General features: G+C 53.7%; 1 protein-coding gene across 1 annotated transcript; it reads left to right on the forward strand.

The window, feature by feature from the left end:
- Positions 1-291: 291 nt before the first annotated feature.
- PIAS3 (protein inhibitor of activated STAT 3) lies at positions 292-20,863 on the forward strand. The gene is made up of 14 exons (XM_071727001.1): positions 292-411; positions 6,411-6,870; positions 8,703-8,787; positions 9,257-9,307; positions 10,184-10,274; positions 11,089-11,223; positions 11,335-11,440; positions 11,897-11,970; positions 13,786-13,946; positions 14,830-14,966; positions 15,762-15,906; positions 18,609-18,736; positions 19,804-19,841; positions 20,614-20,863. Exons 1-14 carry the CDS (start codon positions 388-390, stop codon positions 20,842-20,844), a joined length of 1,866 nt encoding a protein of 621 aa, XP_071583102.1. The 5' UTR covers positions 292-387; the 3' UTR covers positions 20,845-20,863.
- Positions 20,864-21,255: the final 392 nt, after the last annotated feature.

Genomic DNA, 21,255 nt, shown 5'->3' on the forward strand with positions numbered 1-21,255 from the left:
TGTCCCCATCACTGTCACCTCTGCGTCCCCAGCTGTGTCACCTGTGTCACCTGTGTCCCCATCACTGTCACCTCCGTGTCCCCAGCACTGTCCCGATCCGTGTCCCCGGAGGAGGGGGCAATGAGTGGGCGGGGCTAGCGAGGAAAACGGGCGTGGTCAAGGAACAGCGGGCGGGGCCAAAGTACCGATGGGCGTGTCCAAAGGGGCGATGGGCGTGGTCGCGCATATCTGGGCGTGGCCGCGCAGTTATGGGCGTGGCCGCGCAGGTATTGGGCGTGGCCGCGCGGTTGTGGGCGTGTCCAAGGGCGGTGGGCGTGGCTCTGCGGCTGCGCGAGCCTTCTTGCCCCGCCCCGCCCCGCCCGCCTCGCGCGGCCGCCATGACCCAAAATGGCGGAGACGGCGGAGCTGAAGGTGCGGGACGGGAGGGGGGGACACGGGGAGTGTCTGGGGGTATGAGGAGGGGGTGATAGGGTGAGGTGGGGGCTGAGGGCCTGAGGAGGGGGCTGAGGAGGGGGCTGAGAGGATGAGGAGGGGGCTGAGAGGATGAGGAGGGAGCTGAGGGGCTGAGGAGGGGTCTGAGAGGATGAGGAGGGGGCTGAGGGGCTGAGGAGGGGGCTGAGGGGCTGAGGAGGGGGCTGAGAGGCTGAGGAGGGGGCTGAGAGGCTGAGGAGGGGGCTGAGAGGATGAGGAGGGGGCTGAGGGGGTGAGGAGGGGTCTGAGGGGGTGAGGAGGGGTCTGAGGGGGCTTGACGGGGTGAGGGGGGGATCTGAGGGGCTTTGAGGGGATGAGGAGGGGTGTGGGGGGGTTTCAGAGGGTGAGGAGGGGTGTGGGGGGCGAAGGGGGGTCTGAGGGGGTGAGGAGAGGGGTGAGGGGGGATCTGAGGGTTGAGGAGGGATCTGAGGGGGTTTAAGGAGTTGAGGGGTCTGAGGATGGGTTTGAGGGGGTGAGGAGAGGTCTGAAGGGGTCTGAGGGGCTGTGAAGGGGTGAGGAGGGGTTTGAGGAGGGGTCTGAGGGGGTGAGAAGGGGTTTGAGGGAGAGAGGAGAGGTCTGAAGGGGTCTGAGGGGGTGAGGAGGGGTCTGAAGGGGTCTGAGGGGTGAGGAGGGGTCTGAAGGAGTCTGAGGGGTGAGGAGGGGTCTGAAGGGGTTCTGAGGGGTGAGGAGGGGTCTGAAGGGGTTTGAGGGGTGAGGAGGGGTCTGAGGGGTGAGGAGGGGTCTGAAGGAGTCTGAGGGGTGAGGAGGGGTCTGAGGGGTGAGGAGGGGTCTGTGGTTCCTGGTGCCAGGGGGCTGTGGCACTGGGGACATTTGGGGTGGGAGCTCTGTGTGTGTGTGTGGGGGGGGGAATTTTGGGGGCTGGGGGTGAAGTGGAGCCTGGGGGAGCTCTGGAGATGCTGAGCTGTGGAGAAAAGAGGTGGAAACCTGGAGGAAGGTTCAGAGCCTGGAAAAAAAAAAACAAAAAAACCAAAAACCAAACCAAAGGAGTTGGGGGGGATTTTGGGGTGGGGGGCAGAGAGGGTGTAGCATGGTGCTGCCCCAGTGCTGCAGCTGGATGGGGGCTTCACCTCCTCCACTTTTTCTCTCTCGTTTTTTTAGGAGTCAGAGTGTGTCACCCACCAGCCTGTGGAATATGAAATTGCCCCTGGTAACTAATTCCAAAGCTGATTTTTTTTTTTTTCCCCCCCTTTTTCCCTCCCCCCCCCCCCCTCTCTTTAGTGGTATTATATTTCCCCACACCCCCCCTCCCCCTTTTAAACTGGATTTGAAGTGGCCCTTTCCCAGTCAGACCATTTGGGAACTGGCACCTTTTTTTTGGCCACCACCTCCTTCTGCAGAGTTATTTTCCTCCTTCATCTTTCCAGCAACTCCCTGGTTAAATTTTGGTTAAATTTTGATCCTTCTCCCCTTTAAACTTCCCCCTGACAACCACCCCAAAAAAACCCAAGAGCAGGGGACAAACTGGAAGGAGGTGACTGGGGAGGGGATGCCAGAGCTTTTTTTGTTTTGTTTTTTTTGGGGGGGGGTTTATTTTTGCCTTTCTCTCCTCTATCTCCCTTCACCTCTGGTTTCCCAGCCAGGAGTTGAAGTTTTTTTTTTCCATCTGTGTCAAACAAACAAAAAAATAATCAAAGAGGAGCCAAGGGGGGGAAAAAAATCCAACATGAAAAGCAAAATGTTTTCTCTTTCCTTGACTTAAAAAACCCAAAGGTGAGGAGGGAAGAGTTTTGAGCATCCCACTCAGCCCCTTCCCAAGCCCTCCAGCTCTTCCTTGCCACCTCTTAAATAAAAAGAGGCAAGAAAAAAACCATTTTTTGGGGTTTTTTTTTGTTAATCAGAGAGGTTGGTGGTGACACAGCCACCAGTGCTGGTGGTTTGGGGTTTTTTTTTTTCAATCCTAAAGGTGAATTTGGTGCTGCTGAGCCATGCTACACTCATCTCTTGGTGGTTGGAAGAGTCTGGGAGGAGGATTTGGGGCAAAATCTCTGTGAAATTTTGGGTGAAATCTGTGCCTTTTCAGGGGTGTTGTTTTTTTGGGGTTTTTTTTCCTCAGAGGTTTTTAAAACAGGCACTGGCAGAGTTGAGGGAAACCCCAGCTCTTAAATTTTGGCAGCAGGTTTCCTGCCTTGGCTAAAATTCCCCCCAAATGCCTCCCAACCCCCCCTAAAAAAAAAAGAAAACCAAATCCAAATCCTTTTTCCTTTTCTTCAACCTTTTGGGTAAAATCCTCAGGGGTTTTGTGGGGATTTTTCCACCAGGAAACCCCAACCTGACAGCTCACACCCCTCTTCTGGGACTTTTGAGCCCTTCACCTTTGGGTTTTTACCCAAACTGGGCTAAATTTGGGAAGAATTCTGTTCCCTGGGAGGCATTTGGAGCTCCTGCACCCTTTCTGGGTTCCAACAGGGGAGTTTTAGGACTTGAACCACTCTGCTTTTAACCCTAAAAGGTTAAAAAAAAACCAAAAACAACCCCAAAATGTCTTGTGATTCCTCCACCTCAATCCCTGCTCCTCCCCTGGGTGCTGAAATAAACCTGATTTCCAACCCCTGTCAGGAGCTGAGGTTTTGGGGCCACTCAGCCTGAACTTTACCCCCAGACAGGTCCCAAAAAGCTTTAATTTCAACCCAAACTTGACCCTGCAGGGAACTTTTCTCCCCCTCAGGCTCCCAGAAGCTTCTGGGCCATCCCGCCCTCACCCTTTGGCCTCCCCAGCTGCCAGAGAAGCCTCTAAATGCCCCAAATTCCCCAAACCCCAGAGTTTAATATTTCCTAAGGGGGGGCCCAACCTTGCCAGTGCCTTTTTTTGAATCCTCCACCCTCCCAGCAAGCCCAGAACTGGGGGATTTGGGGCTGTTTTGTTTTTTTTTGGGGTGGTTTCAGCTCCCGCTCAGCGCTCCTCATTTTTCATTGTTTTTTTTTGTTTTTTTCTTGTTTTCTCGGTGTTTCTTGCAGCAGATGGGGATGAGCTTTAGGGTCTCAGAGCTCCAGGTTCTCTTTTAAACCCTCCACCCTCCCAGCAAGCCCAGAACTGGGGGATTTGGGGCTGTTTTGAATTTTTTGGGTTGGTTTCAGCTCCCGCTCAGCGCTCCTGATTTTTCGTTGTCTTTTTTTCTTGTTTTCTTGGTGTTTCTTGCAGCAGATGGGGATGAGCTTTAGGGTCTCAGAGCTCCAGGTTCTCTTTTGAACCCTCCACCTTCCCAGCAAGCCCAGAACTGGGGGATTTGGGTTTGTTTTGGTTTTTTTGGGGTGGTTTCAGCTCCCGCTCAGCGCTCCTCATTTTTCGTTGTTGTTTTTTTTTCGTTTGTTTTTTTTCTTGTTTTCTCGGTGTTTTTTGCAGCACATGGGGATGAGCTTTAGGGTCTCAGAGCTCCAGGTTCTCTTTTGAACCCTCCACCCTCCCAGCAAGCCCAGAGCTGGGGGATTTGGGGCTGTTTTGAAATTTTTGGGTTGGTTTCAGCTCCCGCTCAGCGCTCCTGACTTTTCGTTGTCTTTTTTTTTGTTTTTTTCTTGTTTTCTTGGTGTTTCTTGCAGCAGATGGTGATGAGCTTTAGGGTCTCAGAGCTCCAGGTTCTCTTTTGAATCCTCCACCCTCCCAGCAAGCCCAGAGCCGGGGGATTTGGGGTTGCTTTGAATTTTTTGGGGTGGTTTCAGCTCCCGCTCAGCGCTCCTGACTTTTCGTTGTCTTTTTTTTTGTTTTTTTCTTGTTTTCTCGGTGTTTCTTGCAGCAGATGGGGATGAGCTTTAGGGTCTCAGAGCTCCAGGTTCTCTTTTGAACCCTCCACCTTCCCAGCAAGCCCAGAGTTGGGGGGTTTGGGGCTGTTTTGAAATTTTTGGGTTGGTTTCAGCTCCCGCTCAGCGCTCCTGATTTTTCCTTGTTGGTTTTTTCCTTGTTGGTTTTTTCGTTGTTGGTTTTTTCCTTGTTTGTTTTTTTTCTTGTTTTCTTGGTGTTTCTTGCAGCAGATGGGGATGAGCTTTAGGGTCTCAGAGCTCCAGGTTCTCTTTTGAACCCTCCACCCTCCCAGTAAGCCCAGAACTGGGGGATTTGGGGCTGTTTTGAAATTTTTGGGGTGGTTTCAGCTCCCGCTCAGCGCTCCTGACTTTTCGTTGTCTTTTTTCTTGTTTTTTTCTTGTTTTCTCGGTGTTTCTTGCAGCAGATGGGGATGAGCTTTAGGGTCTCAGAGCTCCAGGTTCTCTTTTAAACCCTCCACCCTCCCAGCAAGCCCAGAACTGGGGGATTTGGGGTTGTTTTGAATTTTTTGGGGTGGTTTCAGCTCCCGCTCAGCGCTCCTGACTTTTCATTGTCTTTTTTTTTGTTTTTTTCTTGTTTTCTCCGTGTTTCCTGCAGCAGATGGGGATGAGCTTTAGGGTCTCAGAGCTCCAGGTTCTCTTTTGAACCCTCCACCTTCCCAGCAAGCCCAGAGTTGGGGAGTTTGGGGCTGTTTTGAATTTTTTGGGGTGGTTTCAGCTCCCGCTCAGCGCTCCTGATTTTTCATTGTTGGTTTTTTCGTTGTTTGGTTTTTTTCTTGTTTTCTCGGTGTTTCTTGCAGCACATGGGGATGAGGTTTAGAGTCTCAGAGCTCCAGGTTCTCTTTTGAACCCTCCACCCTCCCAGCAAGCCCAGAGCTGGGGGATTTGGGGTTGTTTTGAATTTTTTGGGGTGGTTTCAGCTCCCGCTCAGCACTCCTCATTTTTCGTTGTTTTTTTTTGTTTGTTTTTTTCTTGTTTTCTCGGTGTTTCTTGCAGCACATGGGGATGAGCTTTAGGGTCTCAGAGCTCCAGGTTCTCTTTTGAATCCTCCACCTTCCCAGCAAGCCCAGAACTGGGGGATTTGGGGTTGTTTTGAATTTTTTGGGGTGGTTTCAGCTCCCGCTCAGCGCTCCTGACTTTTCGTTGTCTTTTTTTTTGTTTTTTTCTTGTTTTCTCCGTGTTTCTTGCAGCAGATGGGGATGAGGTTTAGAGTCTCAGAGCTCCAGGTTCTCTTTTGAACCCTCCACCTTCCCAGCAAGCCCAGAGTTGGGGGGTTTGGGGCTGTTTTGAAATTTTTGGGGTGGTTTCAGCTCCCGCTCAGCGCTCCTGATTTTTCATTGTTGGTTTTTTCGTTGTTTGTTTTTTTTCTTGTTTTCTCAGTGTTTTTTGCAGCAGATGGTGATGAGCTTTAGGGTCTCAGAGCTCCAGGTTCTCTTTTGAATCCTCCACCTTCCCAGCAAGCCCAGAACTGGGGGATTTGGGGTTGTTTTGGTTTTTTTGGGTTGGTTTCAGCTCCCGCTCAGCGCTCCTCATTTTTCATTGTTTTTTTTTTTGTTTTTTTCTTGTTTTCTCGGTGTTTCTTGCAGCAGATGGGGATGAGCTTTAGGGTCTCAGAGCTCCAGGTTCTCTTTTGAACCCTCCACCTTCCCAGCAAGCCCAGAGTTGGGGGGTTTGGGGTTGTTTTGAATTTTTTGGGGTGGTTTCAGCTCCCGCTCAGCGCTCCTGACTTTTCGTTGTCCTTTTTTTTGTTTTTTTCTTGTTTTCTCGGTGTTTCTTGCAGCACATGGGGATGAGGTTTAGGGTCTCAGAGCTCCAGGTTCTCTTTTGAACCCTCCACCCTCCCAGCAAGCCCAGAACTGGGGGATTTGGGGCTGTTTTGAATTTTTTGGGGTGGTTTCAGCTCCCGCTCAGCGCTCCTGACTTTTCGTTGTCTTTTTTTTTGTTTTTTTCTTGTTTTCTCAGTGTTTCTTGCAGCACATGGGGATGAGGTTTAGAGTCTCAGAGCTCCAGGTTCTCTTTTGAACCCTCCACCCTCCCAGCAAGCCCAGAGTTGGGGGATTTGGGGTTGTTTTGGTTTTTTTGGGTTGGTTTCAGCTCCCGCTCAGCGCTCCTGACTTTTCGTTGTCTTTTTTTTTGTTTTTTTCTTGTTTTCTCCGTGTTTCCTGCAGCACATGGTGATGAGCTTTAGGGTCTCAGAGCTCCAGGTTCTCTTGGGCTTTGCTGGAAGGAACAAAAGTGGCCGGAAGCACGAGCTGCTGAGCAAGGCCCTGCAGCTCCTCAGGTCAGGCTGCAGCCCGGCCGTCCAGATGAAAATCAAGGAACTTTACAGACGCCGCTTCCCCAGGAAGCTCCTGGCCCCCTCTGACCTCTCCATGCTCCACATCCCAGCAGGACAAGTGCCCTCAGCCACCTCCCTCAGCCAGGCCACCACCGCCTGTCACCTGCCCTACCAGCACAGCTCGCCCAGTGGGCCACCAGCCCTCCTGCCACCCTTGCCACCCCTGACACCCAAGCAGGAAGGGGAGGTCCAGCACCTCTCCCCCATCCACCCCGTGCACCCCGATGTCAAGATGAAGAGGTTGCCCTTCTATGATGTCTATGATGAGCTGATCAAACCCACCACCTTGGGTAGGAGGCAGCCTGGGAGGGGGCATTTCCAGCTCTTTTGGTTTTTTTTTTTTCCCTTCTTGTCTGTCTGTGATTCATTTTTCCCCCCCTACAGAACCTGAGGTTTCCCTTTCCAAACTTGGGGCCTTGATAGGGAATAAAAACCTGGGTGCTCCTCCCCTCCACAGATCCCTGGGTGCCAGGAGGGTGAATTATTCCTTGCTTCGTGGTCCCTGCAAGCAGCTGGGGTTTAACCCACCCCCCTCCTGCCACCTTTGAGCCTGAATCCTCCCTGAATTATTCAAACCTGAGCCTTAAAATATCTTCAGATATAAAATGAGCAGAGAGCTTTGTGGCAGGGGTGAGGTGGGTGATGAGGAAACTGGGCAGGGACAACCCTGGAGCAGGAAAAGCAGGTGGGAAAAGGGCAAAGCCACTGGGGTGGGAAACAGGGAGAAGAAAATTTTATTTTTTTTTCCTTTTGGCTTCATCCCAGGGAAATGGTGGCTTCTGGCAGCAGCAGAGAGGTGGGGGGGGTGTGGGAGCTGGGGGTGCTTTGGCTCCAGGCTTCGTTTGGCCCCATGGGATAAAAAAACCAAAAAAAAAGGTTTAATTGTGGGTTTTTCAAGAAGTTGGGAGTTGTGTTTTCACTTGAGGCTCAGCCCCACCCAGCCCCTGGTTTTCTCTTGGGTTCAGGGTTGTTTTTCTTTCCTCTGAAGCTGTTTGCTGAGGTGCAGATAAGTTGTTTGTGCTCCAGCCCAGCCCCAGCCCCCCCTTTTTTTTTTATTTTTGGCTAAAATTGGCTTTTTTTTTTGGTTTGTCTTTGCCCAGCTGTGGTTAAGCCTCTTTGCTGATGATATCCAGGATTATTTTTTTTTTTTGCCTCCTTTAAAGGTTTGTTCTCCAACTGGGAAGAGTTGGGATGTAATTCCCAGAGGATCCTGGGTTTGTATTTTTGGGCTCCTGGTGGTTTCTGTGTCTTTTTTCTCCATTCAGCCACCTCAATCCTCCCTGTCCCTTTCTCCCAGTGGTTGGGGCAGGAAGTGGTGCCAAAAATCCTGCCAGGAATCCTCAACAAGGGGGAAGGAAAAGTGGGAATAAGGTTGGAGAGGATGAGGATGGGTGAAAAAAACCCAACAGGGGTGAAGCTTCCACCTCTTTTCCTGCACCTGAGGAAGCTCCAGGTTTGGGCTTTTCCCCCCTTCTCCCAGCTTTGGCTTCACCCTGCAGAGGAATCACCAAGGAGCAAAAAAGCTGGAAAATGGTCAAAAATTCCTTTTCAATTTCTTATCCCCCCTAAAGGAAGAGCTTGGCAGCAGGAGCTGGCAGGGCCTCTCATTCCTGGCATTCCTGAGGCTGAGGAAGCAAATTTGGGGGGGAGGCCACCTCAGGGTGGTGGCATCCAGGGCAGAGCTCAGCACCTCCTCCTCCTCAGCTCCATTTTTCCACCCCAGTGTCCCCAAACCCCTGGAAATCCACCCAAAGCTCCAGTTTTGTGGCTGACCCAAAAATCCTGCTGCCACCACACCCTCACCTTCATTTTCCCTTTGCCCCCCCCCACACCCCAGGGATTCTCCATGTCCTGGGAGCTGCTTCTCAAGGCAGCTGCCAAAAACAGGGTAGAAAAGGCCAGTTTGGCTCTTGGCAAATTTTTTTCATCCTTATCCACACTCCTGGGGTTCATTTTTGGGGGGTTTAGAAGTGACCTCGTGGCTCCCCCATCCCTCCCAACCTTTTGCTCTTCCCAGGAAGGTTTTCCTGGCTCCAGGAGGCTGCTGCAGCCCCAGGATGACTTAATTTACCTGAAATTTAATTAAAAAAAATATTTATTTTCCATATTTTTTTTTTTTCAGCCTCCACCAGCAGCCAGAGGTTTGAGGAAGCTCACTTCACTTTTGCTCTCACCCCTCAGCAGGTCCAGCAGATCCTCACCTCCCGGTAAGTGAGGTGAAAAAAACCAAAGAGTTGGGTTAAAAAAAAAAAAGATTAAAACCCCAAAGTGCTCCTGCAGCCAACCAGGACCAGCATGGGAGCCTTGTGTGGGAGAACCAAAAAAAGTGGCAAACAGGAGAAAATTTTAGGATTAAAAACCTAAAAACCCTGCGTTTGCCTCAGCGGGGCTCTACCTGCCCTGAACAGCCTGAAAAAAAGCTTTGAGGTTGGTTTTTCTCCTTTTCCCAAAACTTTCTCCTCATGTCCAAGGTTTTTTTTTTTTAGGTTCTGTCCCTGTTTGGGTGTTTTTTTGGGGCAGGTGTCACCTGTTTGTCCAGCTCAGCCCCACTGGTTGGGTTGAGGATCCAAGGCACGGGTGTTGGTGTCGCTTTAATGTGTGAAACGTTGTGCTGCAGTTGTAATTCCCTGTGAAACACCACTGGCAGGCTTCACACCTCCTCTCTTCCTCTTCCAGAGACATCTTACCCGGTGCCAAATGTGATTACACCATCCAAGTGCAATTAAGGTGAGATCATTGCTTTTTGATCAAAAAAAAAAAAAAAATATAAAAAACGAGCCCTCGCGCCCCGCTGTTCATTTCTCCTCCTTGGTGCCTTTCTCCCTTGGCTTGGTTGGAAATTGTGTGGGGGTTTCCTCCCTGAGCTCAGTCTCCTTGTTCTCTCTCTCTGGGTGCTGTGGATTTCTCAGTTTTTAGGTAAATTCAGAGTAAATTCAGAGTTTTGCACACTTAGGGGGGGGGGGGAACCTGCTGCTTGCTCTGCTGCGTTTGAACCCCTGGCCTGGTTGCAGATTGGTTGCAGAGGATGGGATAAGAGGCAGGAAAGATGGGATAAGAGGCAGGAACCACATTCCCTGCAAGTTCAAACCTTTCTTTTAATATCCCCCCTCCTATTAATCTTGAAAATTCAGAATATTGGAGAGTGTGAGTAGAAGGAAAAGCCCAGGGAGAGCTTTCATGGATCACCCTCCTGTTCCTGCAGTGGTTGTTTAAGTGCCTGCAGCCCTGAAGAGGAACTGAGGAGCCTCTTGCCCAACACTCAACCCTTGGCAGGGTTAAAAAATGTTGAGTTTTATTACCCAGGGGGGTTGAACTCAGCAGAGACAGAGAATCCCTGGAAAAAAAACCAAAAAAAAAAGCTTTGTGAGGGCCTGAGCAGAGACCAGGCCCACTTTGGGACAAATACCCCTTTTAAGGGCAAATAGAACTTTTTAGTGGTCAAATGGAACATTTTAGTGGTGAAATGGAATTTTTTGGTGGTCAAATAGGACTTCTTAGAGGTCAAATGGAACATTTTGGGGGTGCAATGGGACCTTTTAGGGGTCAAATAGGACTTTTTAGGGGTCACCTCTCACTTGCTGCTTTCTCCCTCCTGCTTTTTAGGTTTTGCTTGTGTGAAACCAGCTGTCCCCAAGAAGATTACTTCCCTCCTAATTTATTTGTCAAGGTCAATGGGAAACTCTGTCCCCTGCCTGTGAGTAAACCTGGTTTTTTTTTGTTTGTTTTTTGGGTTTTAATCCATCTCTTGTGGTCTGAAATCTGCCCCTCCCAGGACAGGCGAGCACCCCGGGAATCTCTGGAGACCAAATCCTGGGCTCTAAGAAACTCCTGTGATGTTCTTGAGATATTCTCTTGGGTTTTGGCCAAGACAATTAGCAACCTCCTTTTTTTCATTTTTAAAAAATTAACTTAAAATAGTGGTGGTGTATGGGGTTTTTTTTGGGGGTTTTTTTTTTTTTTTTGGCCTCTTGGGACAGCAAGAGGCTGTGAGGTGGCTGAAGGTCTTGGCTCTCTGCTGAGGTTTCCTGTTGGTGGGGATGAATCATTTGCAGCTGTGCCCAGCCCCAGGCTGCTGAATCAGCCTCAGACTGGGGAGTTTGAGGAGGAAAAGGAGGTGGAAACCTCTGGGAATGACAGAAAAGGGGTTGGGTTTATGGTCGAGTTGGGAGGTGGAGGTGATGGAGCAGACAACGAGAGCCAGCTCAGTTCTGGGGTGAACTTTTGTGCCTTCCCAGCCTCCTCCAGCTGGGTTTTGGGGTTTTTTTCAGTGCCATTTGTGCACATCCCAGCCTGACAGGAGGAGTTCAGCTCCTGGGAACCTTTAATCTCCATTTTTTTTCCCTCTGAGGGACAAAACTCAGCCGAGCTCTGCGGATCTCACCCCAGCGTGACCCGGGACACCTCCTGTCCCCAGGCAGCAGGGCTTGGGTTCATCTCATAGGTGGCCCTGCCCCTCAGAGAGGGTTTTGTCTGACACCAGCTCCTCTTCCTCTCCTCTTTCCCTGCAGGGTTATCTCCCTCCCACCAAGAACGGGGCAGAACCCAAGCGTCCCAGCCGCCCGGTCAACATCACCCCCTTGGCTCGCCTCTCGGCCACTGTCCCCAACACCATCGTGGTCAACTGGTCCTCAGAGTTTGGCAGGGTGAGCCAGGTGGCAAAGAGTTCCTCCTCTTTCCCCTCTCCCACTCGGCAGCCTCTGGGGAAGGCTCTGAGGTGCTGATTCCAGCAGCCCCCTTGGTCCCTTTCCCAACAGAACTACTCGCTCTCCGTCTACCTGGTGAAGCAGCTGACCTCAGTCACACTGCTGCAGAAGCTGAGAGCCAAGGGCATCCGAAATCCAGACCATTCCCGAGCCCTCAGTGAGTGCCTGATCCTTTGGGAAGGTGGAATTCCCTCGAGCCAGCTCAGAGGGAAGCTTTGGGTTGGGAAGGTGAAGATTGGGGAGGCACCGGGTTTATTTTTTTGGCTTTTTTTCCTTCGTAAGAGCTCCAAATCAAACCATTCCTGGTGGCTGCCCCACCCCTTGGGACCCTGCCCAACCATTTTGTCCTCAGAGTGGCAGTGGGGCTGTTGCTCTTCACCCCCAAATTATTTCCTTGTGGCCAAGTGCTGCCCCTGATGTCTGGACAGGAAAATCTTTGAGGCAGGAGAAGTCCTCGTGCTGTGAACCTGTGTTTCCTGCTGCCAAAAGCATTCTCTGCCTCTCACTGGGATAAGAAGTGTCACGGTGCAAATGCTAAAGGGTGTCTGGGCATGGAAATAAAAGGAGAAGCTGCCAGGAGACCTTTTCCCTCTCCTTTTTTTTTTTCTTTCAGTCAAAGAAAAACTGACAGCAGACCCTGACAGCGAGATCGCCACCACGAGCTTACGTGTCTCCCTCATGTGTCCAGTAAGTTCCTCAGCTTTTTATTCATTCTTGATGGAAAAAATCCCCTTGGTTTCCTCCAGCCCAGCCCAGCTGCTTGCTTTCACCCCTAAAAAAAACCCCATTACCCCAAACCTCCTGTCCCCAAACCATCTTTGCTGCCCCGGTGTTTGCTGGAGTCGAGGGGCGGGTGAGCTCCGGAGGGGTTTGGAGCATGGAGAGGGGGTCTTTGTGCTCCAGACTAAAAGAGGACAGAGAGGAGGGGGTTTAAGGGAGTGGAGCATCTCCCTTATGAGGAAAGGCTGAGGGAGCTGGGTCTCTTTAGTTTGGAGAAAAGGAGACTGAGGGGTGACCTCATCAATGTTTTCAAATATGTAAGGGGTGAGTGTCAGGGAGATGGAGTTAGGCTTTTCTCAGTGGTGACCAGTGATAGGACAAGGGGTAATGGGTGTAAATTGGAGCATAGGAGGTTCAAGTTGAATATCAGAAAAAATTTTTTTACTGTAAGGGTGACAGAGCCCTGGAACAGGCTGCCCAGGGGGGTTGTGGAGTCTCCTTCACTGGAGACATTCAAAACCCACCTGGACACGTTCCTAGGGGATGGACTCTAGGGGGCCCTGCTCTGGCAGGGGGGGTTGGACTAGATGATCTTTTGAGGTCCCTTCCAACCCCTAGGATTCTATGATTCTATGATTCTATGATTCTATGATTCTATGATTCTATGATTCTATGATTCTGTGATTCTCTGATTCTCTGATTCTCTGATTCTCTGATTCTCTGATTCTCTGATTCTCTGATTCTCTGATTCTCTGATTCTATGATTCTATGATTCTCTGATTCTATGATTCTATGATTCTAGGATTCTATGATAACCCGTGGGGCAGCTCAGAGCCGAGGTTGCTCTGAGGTGATTCCCTCGCTGTTCTGCCTTATAAATTCCCCCCCGGGCAGCCCCGGGACCCCCCACCCGGCTCCCTGCCCCACAGACGCTCCCTACCTGCGGGATCCCTTCCCCCAACCCAGTGATAGGACAAGGGGTAATGGGGTAAATTGGAGCATAGGAGGTTCAAGTTGAATATCAGAAAAAATTTTTTTACTGTAAGGGTGACAGAGCCCTGGAACAGGCTGCCCAGGGGGGTTGTGGAGTCTCCTTCACTGGAGACATTCAGAACCCACCTGGACACGTTCCTAGGGGATGTTCTCTAGGGGGCCCTGCTCTGGCAGGGGGGGTTGGACTGGATGATCTTTCGAGGTCCCTTCCAACCCCTAGGATTCTATGATTCTATGATTCTATGATTCTATGATTCTAGGATTCTCTGATAACCCGTGGGGCAGCTCAGAGCCGAGGTTGCTCTGAGGTGATTCCCTCGCTGTTCTGCCTTATAAATTCCCCCCCGGGCAGCCCCGGGACCCCCCGCCCGGCTCCCTGCCCCACAGATGCTCCCTACCTGCGGGATCCCTTCCCCCAACCCAGTGATAGGACAAGGGGTAATGGGTGTAAATTGGAGCATAGGAGGTTCAAGTTGAATATCAGAAAAAATTTTTTTACTGTAAGGGTGACGGAGCCCTGGAACAGGCTGCCCAGGGGGGTTGTGGAGTCTCCTTCACTGGAGACATTCAAAACCCACCTGGACACGTTCCTAGGCGATGGACTCTAGGGGGCCCTGCTCTGGCAGGGGGGGTTGGACTGGATGATCTTTCGAGGTCCCTTCCAACCCCTAGGATTCTAGGATTCTATGATTCTTTGTCCTCTTTTAGCCTGGAGCACGGAGAGGAGGGGGTCTTTGTCCTCTTTTGCTCAGAGCACCCCAGCTCTAAGCTGGATTTCTTGTCCCTCAGCTGGGGAAGATGAGGCTGGGGGTGCCCTGCCGTGCCATCACCTGCACCCACCTGCAGTGCTTCGACGCCGCCCTCTACCTGCAGATGAACGAGAAGAAACCCACCTGGACCTGTCCTGTGTGTGACCAGAAAGCCCCCTATGACACCCTCATCATCGACGGGTGAGCTGAACCTGGGGCTGGTTCTCCTCTGAAGCCTTAGCCTCTGATTCTAGTGGATACAGACAAGTGGCAGCCTCGGGTAACTCCAAAATCCTGATTTTTTTTTTTTTTAAACGTCTTTTTATTGCTGTTTTTTTTGTCTTTTTTGCATTCCCTGAGCTGGAAAGGTTTCTCACACACAAACACACACACACACCTCTCCCCTCCTCCCAGAACAAGAAGCCACTGTCAAAAAATTCCTGGCTTTCTTGCTGGCAGCCTCTTGCTTCCTGAGGTTTGAACAGAACCCTCCTGTGTCCCAACCAGCAGCCCCACTCAGCTTCCAGGTGATCCTGGCTTCCAGGTGATCCTGGCTTCCAGGTGATCCTGGCTTCCAGGTGATCTTGGCTTCCAGGTGATCCTGGCTTCCAGGTGATCTTGGCTTCCAGGTGATCTTGGCTTCCAGGTGATCCTGGCTTCCAGGTGATCCTGGCTTCCAGGTGATCCTGGCTTCCAGGTGATCTTGGCTTCCAGGTGATCCTGGCTTCCAGGTGATCCTGGCTTCCAGGTGATCCTGGCTTCCAGGTGATCTTGGCTTCCAGGTGATCCTGGCTTCCAGGTGACCCTGGCTTCCAGGTGATCCTGGCTTCCAGGTGATCTTGGCTTCCAGGTGATCTTGGCTTCCAGGTGATCCTGGCTTCCAGATGATCCTGGCTTCCAGGTGATCTTGGCTTCCAGGTGATCCTGGCTTCCAGGTGATCCTGGCTTCCAGGTGATCCTGGCTTCCAGGTGATCCTGGCAGGGATAAGGACAGGAATTTTTCCCTCTGCCCCATCTCCCACCTCCTTTCTGCCCTCCCCAGGTGGGTGGGGGAGTCCTGGCAGTGTTTGCTCTCTCCTGCCAGGTTGTTCATGGAGATCCTCAACTCCTGCACGGATTGTGATGAGATCCAGTTCATGGAGGACGGGTCCTGGTGCCCCATGAAGCCCAAGAAGGAGAACCCAGAGCTGTGCCAGGCCTCTGCCTTCAGTGCCATCCAGGGTATGGGGGCTCTGCTCACCAACTCTGGGGTGGTTTGGGTTTTTTTTTGTTTTTTTTTTAGGAGAAATGGTTGTTTTTTGCCAGAGCATCACGTGAATTTACAGTTTTTAATTTTTTTTTTTTTTTACATTGGGAGAGTTGCTGGGGTCAGGCTGAAGTTGGCAGGGCAGGAATTTAGCACTGGGAGCTCTAGAAAAAAAAAAAAAAAACAACCCAGAAAAGCAGAGATTCCTCTGGAAAGTGCAGCATTCACTGGGAGGGGGGGGATGGAATTGGGGTGAGGGTCCTGTCCTGGGCTGTGTGGGGTTTGGAGCAGGGGGGTGGCACTGGTGGGGGTTTTGTTCCTTTTTTTTCTTTTTTTTTTATGGAATTCTGTGTGGAATTTGGAGCAGGGTGGTAGCACAGGTGGAATTTTTATTCCTTTTTTTTCTTTTTTTTATGGAATTCCTGTGTGGGATTGGAGCAGGCTGGTGGCACTGGTGGGGGTTTTGTTCCTTTTTTTTTCTTTTTTATGGAATTCCTGTGTGGAATTTGGAGCAGGGTGGTAGCACAGGTGGGGTTTTTCTTCCTTTTTTTTCTTTTTTTTATGGAATTCCTGTATGGAATTTGGAGCAGGGTGGCAGCACAGGTGGGATTTTTGCTCGCTTTTTTTCTTTTTTTTTTATGGAATTCCTGGTTGGAATTTGGAGCAGGGTGGTAGCACTGGTGGGGTTTTTGCTCCTTTTTTTTTTTTTTGTTTCTTTCCTTGTTTTATTTTTTGTCACCTTGAAGCCCCTCCCTGCTTTCCCTCCTCAGCCTCTCCCCTTTACACCCTCGAGGCCAAGAACTCCACGGAGGGCAAAAAAAAAGTGGAAGTGATTGACCTGACCCTGGAAAGCTCCTCGGATGAGGAGGAGCCCCCAGCCAAGAGGCTCTGCCCCCCCCCAACTGGGACCAAGGGGTGAGGAACCCAACTGGGACCCAGTTCTGCTCCTTCCCTGCCCCCCAGCCCTGCCAGGGACAGATCCTGGTGCTGCCAGACAAGAACCCAGTGTCCCCAGTGTCCCCAGTCCCAGTGTCCCCAGTCCCAGTGTCCCCAGTCCCAGTGTCCCCAGTCCCGGTGCCCCCAGTTCAGTGTCCCCAGTTCAGTGTCCCCAGTTCAGTGTCCCCAGTTCAGTGTCCCCAGTCCCATGTCCCCAGTCCCAGTGTCCCCAGTCCCAGTGTCCCCAGTCCCAGTGTCCCCAGTCCCAGTGCCCCCAGTCCCAGTGCCCCCAGTCCCAGTGCCCCCAGTCCCAGTGTCCCCAGTTCAGTGTCCCCAGTTCAGTGTCCCCAGTTCAGTGTCCCCAGTTCAGTGTCCCCAGTTCAGTGTCCCCAGTCCCAGTGTCCCCAGTCCCAGTGTCCCCAGTCCCAGTGTCCCCAGTCCCAGTGTCCCCAGTTCAGTGTCCCCCAGTTCAGTGTCCCCCAGTTCAGTGTCCCCAGTTCAGTGTCCCCATTCCAGTGTCCCCATTCCAGTGTCCCCAGTCCCAGTGTCCCCAGTCCCAGTGTCCCCAGTCCCAGTGTCCCCAGTCCCAGTGTCCCCAGTCCCAGTGCCCCCAGTCCCAGTGCCCCCAGTCCCAGTGCCCCCAGTCCCAGTGCCCCCAGTCCCAGTGCCCCCATTCCCAGTGCCCCCATTCCCAGTGCCCCCATTCCCAGTGCCCCCATTCCCAGTGCCCCCATTCCCAGTGCCCCCATTTCCAGTGCCCCCAGTCCAGTGCCCCCAGTCCCAGTGCCCCCAGTCCCAGTGCCCCCAGTCCCAGTGCCCCCAGTCCAGTGTCCCCAGTCCCAGTGCCCCCCATTCCCAGTGCCCCCATTCCCAGTGCCCCCATTCCCAGTGTCCCCATTCCAGTGTCCCCAGTCCCAGTGTCCCCAGTCCCAGTGCCCCCAGTCCCAGTGCCCCCAGTCCCAGTGCCCCCATTCCCAGTGCCCCCATCCCCCAGTGCCCCCATTCCAGTGCCCCCATTCCCAGTGCCCCCATTTCCAGTGCCCCCATTTCCAGTGCCCCCATTTCCAGTGCCCCCAGTCCCAGTGCCCCCAGTCCCAGTGCCCCCCAGTCCCAGTGCCCCAGTCCCAGTGCCCCCCAGTCCAGTGTCCCCAGTCCAGTGTCCCCAGTCCAGTGTCCCAGTCCAGTGTCCCAGTCCCAGTGCCCCCATTCCCAGTGCCCCCATTCCCAGTGCCCCCATTCCCAGTGCCCCCCAGTCCCAGTGCCCCCAGTCCCAGTGCCCCCAGTCCCAGTGCCCCCAGTCCCAGTGCCCCAGTCCAGTGTTCCCAGTGCCCCCATTCCCAGTGCCCCCATTCCCAGTGCCCCCATTCCCAGTGCCCCCATTCCCAGTGCCCCCAGTCCTAGTGCCCCCATTCCCAGTGCCCCCCATTCCCAGTGCCCCCATTTCCAGTGCCCCCCATTTCCAGTGCCCCCAGTCCCAGTGCCCCCAGTCCCAGTGCCCCCAGTCCCAGTGCCCCCAGTCCCAGTGTCCCCAGTCCAGTGTCCCCAGTCCAGTGTCCCCAGTCCAGTGTCCCCAGTCCAGTGTCCCCAGTCCAGTGTTCCCAGTCCAGTGTTCCCAGTCCAGTGTTCCCAGTCCAGTGTTCCCAGTGTCCCCATTCCCAGTGCCCCCATTCCCAGTGCCCCCATTCCCAGTGCCCCCAGTCCCAGTGCCCCCATTTCCAGTGCCCCCATTCCCAGTGCCCCCATCCCCAGTGCCCCCATCCCCAGTGCCCCCATCCCCAGTGCCCCCATCCCCAGTGCCCCCATCCCAGTGCCCCCATTCCAGTGCCCCCATTCCCAGTGCCCCCCATTCCCAGTGCCCCCATTTCCAGTGCCCCCATTTCCAGTGCCCCCAGTCCCGTGCCCCCATTCCCAGTGCCCCCATTTTCCAGTGCCCCCATTTCCAGTGCCCCCATTTCCAGTGCCCCCATTTCCAGTGCCCCCATTTCCAGTGCCCCCATTTCCAGTGCCCCCATTTCCAGTGCCCCCAGTCCCAGTGCCCCCAGTCCCAGTGTCCCCAGTCCAGTGTCCCCAGTCCAGTGTCCCCAGTCCAGTGTCCCCAGTCCAGTGTCCCCAGTCCAGTGTCCCCAGTCCAGTGTCCCCAGTCCAGTGTTCCCAGTCCAGTGTTCCCAGTCCAGTGTTCCCAGTCCAGTGTTCCCAGTGCCCCCATTTCCCAGTGCCCCCAGTCCCAGTGCCCCCCATTTCCAGTGCCCCCATCCCCAGTGCCCCCATCCCCAGTGCCCCCATCCCCAGTGCCCCCATCCCCAGTGCCCCCAGTCCCAGTGCCCCCAGTCCCAGTGCCCCCAGTCCCAGTGCCCCCAGTCCCAGTGCCCCCAGTCCCAGTGCCCCCAGTCCCAGTGTCCCCAGTCCCAGTGTCCCCAGTCCCAGTGTCCCCAGTCCCAGTGTCCCCAGTCCCAGTGTCTCCTGGGCTCACTGGGTCCTTTTTCCTCCCCAGTCCCAGTGCCCCCAGTCCAGTGTCCCCATTCCCAGTGTCCCCATTCCCAGTGTCCCCCATTCCCAGTGTCCCCATTCCCAGTGCCCCCATTCCCAGTGTCCCCAGTGTCCCCATTCCCAGTGCCTCCATTCCCAGTGTCCCCAGTCCAGTGTCCCCTGGGCTCACTGGGTCCCTTTTCCTCTCTTTTCAGCCCCTCAGGGGGGGATCCCCAGGCTCCCTCCGTGCTCCGCAGTCCCCCCAGAGCAGCCCTGGGGGGGGGGGATTTCCTCCCTGTCCCTGACTTCCCCCCCTCCTACCAGATCTCCTCTGAGCTCCAAGGTAACCCCAGGGCCCTGGGGCAGCACCCAAGGGTGGCACCAGAACACCCTGAGTGGGGGGGGTGGGGAGGGGGCTTTGGGTGCTGCCACACGGGTTCTGCCTTGGCTCCAAGTTTGGGGGGGTTTGGGGTGAGAGGGGAAAAAGGAAACCAAAGGACCTGGGGACAGAGCTCAGGGGGGTTTGGGCTGCAAAAAGAGCTGAAAAATGGGGAGATTGGGGCTGCCCAGAGCTCCCAAAAAAGGTTGGGGGGAAAAGGGCTGGAAAATGGGGAGATTGGGGCTGCCCAGAGCTCCAAAAAGGGTTTGGGGGAAAAAGAGCTGAAAAATGGGGAGATTGGGGCTGCCCAGAGCTCCAAAAAGGGTTTGGGGAAAAAGAGCTCAAAAATGGGGAGATTGGGGCTGCCCAGAGCTCCCAAAAAAGGTTGGGGGAAAAAGGGCTGGAAAATGGGGAGATTGGGGCTGCCCAGAACTCCAAAAAAAGGTTGGAGGAAAAAGGGCTGAAAAATGGGGAGATTGGGGCTGCCCAGAACTCCCAAAAAGGGTTGGAGGAAAAAGAGCTCAAAAATGGGGAGATTGGGGCTGCCCAGAACTCCCAAAAAGGGTTGGGGGGAAAAGAGCTGAAAAATGGGGAGATTGGGGCTGCCCAGAGCTCCCAAAAAGGGTTGGAGGAAAAAGAGCTCAAAAATGGGGAGATTGGGGCTGCCCAGAGCTCCCAAAAGGTTGGAGGAAAAAGGGCTGAAAAATGGGGAGATTGGGGCTGCCCAGAGCTTCCAAAAAGGGTTGGAGGAAAAAGGGCTGAAAAATGGGGAGATTGGGGCTGCCCAGAGCTCCAAAAAGGTTGGAGGAAAAAGGGCTGAAAAATGGGGAGATTGGGGCTGCCCAGAGCTCCAGAAAAGGTTGGAGGAAAAAGGGCTGAAAAATGGGGAGATTGGGGCTGCCCAGAGCTCCAAAAAGGGTTGGGGGGGATGGGGAAGGAGCACCAGGGAGAAGCCCCCTCCCAGGAGCCATCCTGGGGCTGCCCCCAGCACTCGGGTCCCCCCCACAGATTGGTTTTTCCCCTCCCTCCAGGTCTGGATTTGTTTTCCTTCCTTCAGAGTGAAAATCAGGTAAGGGGGGGTTGGGCTTCTCTTTTCTAAGGGTGGCAAACACATCCCTCTTCCTCTTCCTCTTCCTCCTCCTCTTCCTCTTCCTCCTCCTCTTCCTCTTCCTCCTCCTCTTCCTCTTCCTCCTCCTCTTCCTCTTCCTCCTCCTCTTCCTCTTCCTCCTCCTCTTCCTCTTCCTCCTCCTCTTCCTCTTCCTCCTCCTCTTTGTCTTCCTCCTCCTCTTTGTCTTCCTCCTCCTCTTTGTCTTCCTCCTCCTCTTTGTCTTCCTCCTCCTCTTCCTCCTCCTCGTCCTCCTCCTCGTCCTCCTTTTCCCCCTCCTTTTCCCCCTCCTTTTCCCCCTCCTTTTCCCCCTCCTTTTCCCCCTCCTTTTCCCCCTCCTTTTCCCCCTCCTTTTCCCCCTCCTTTTCCCCCCTCCTTTTCCCCCTCCTTTTCCCCCTCCTTTTCCCCCTCCTTTTCCCCCTCCTTTTCCCCCTCCTCCTCCTCTCCCTCCTCCTCCTCTCCCTCCTCCTCCTCTCCCTCCTCCTCCTCTCCCTCCTCCTCCTCTCCCTCCTCCTCCTCTCCCTCCTCCTCCTCTCCCTCCTCCTCCTCTCCTCCTCCTCCTCCTCTCCTCTCCTCTCCTCCTCCTCTCCCTCCTCCTCCTCCTCCTCCTCCTTTAGGCCCTGTGGGGATTTTTCTCCTCTCAGACCTCTTCACTTCCCACAACTTTTCACCCGCGATATTTCATTTATTGTTGATTTTATTTTTTTTTTTTTTTCTCTCCCCCCTTTCTGGGCAGCACTACAGCCCCTCAGTCATCACCTCCTTGGACGAGCAGGACCCTTTGGGTCACTTCTTCCAGTACAGGGGCAGCTCCAACCATTTCCTCACCCCCCTCACCCCATCCCTGCCGGGGGGCTCCGGGGGCCACCGCCCCGCGTCAGCAGCATCGTCACCACCAGCAGCCTCCGGCAGAGCCACGGGGGGGACCCTCCCCACCTGCCACCCCGATGTCATCTCCTTGGACTGAGGGACCAGGGGGGCACTCACAGGACTTGGCTTTCCTTCCTCTGGGGTTTTTTTGGGGTTTTTTTTGGTCTTCAAACAAGGTCGGAGCTTCCCCCATCCCCACGAATCCCTCACCCTCCGGCTTCACGCAGTGCGTCCCGTGGGGGGTGGGATGAGGGGGTTTTGGGGAGCAGCCACTGCTGAGAACCCACCAACCCCCCCAGATTTAAAAGGTTTTGATCTCAGGGGGGAAGCCAGACACCCCAAAAACCCCATAGACACATGGGGGGGCAGAAAAAGGGGTGTAGGGGACCCTGAATCAGTGGCTTTGCCCAGCTGCCACCCTGATGTCACCTCCTTAGACTGAGGGACCAGGGGGGCACTCACAGGACTTGGCTTTCCTTCCTCTGGGTTTTTTTCTTTTTGGGGTTTT

Source organism: Heliangelus exortis, chromosome 27 (genome assembly GCF_036169615.1).
Source record: "Heliangelus exortis chromosome 27, bHelExo1.hap1, whole genome shotgun sequence".
Lineage (NCBI taxonomy): Eukaryota > Metazoa > Chordata > Aves > Apodiformes > Trochilidae > Heliangelus > Heliangelus exortis.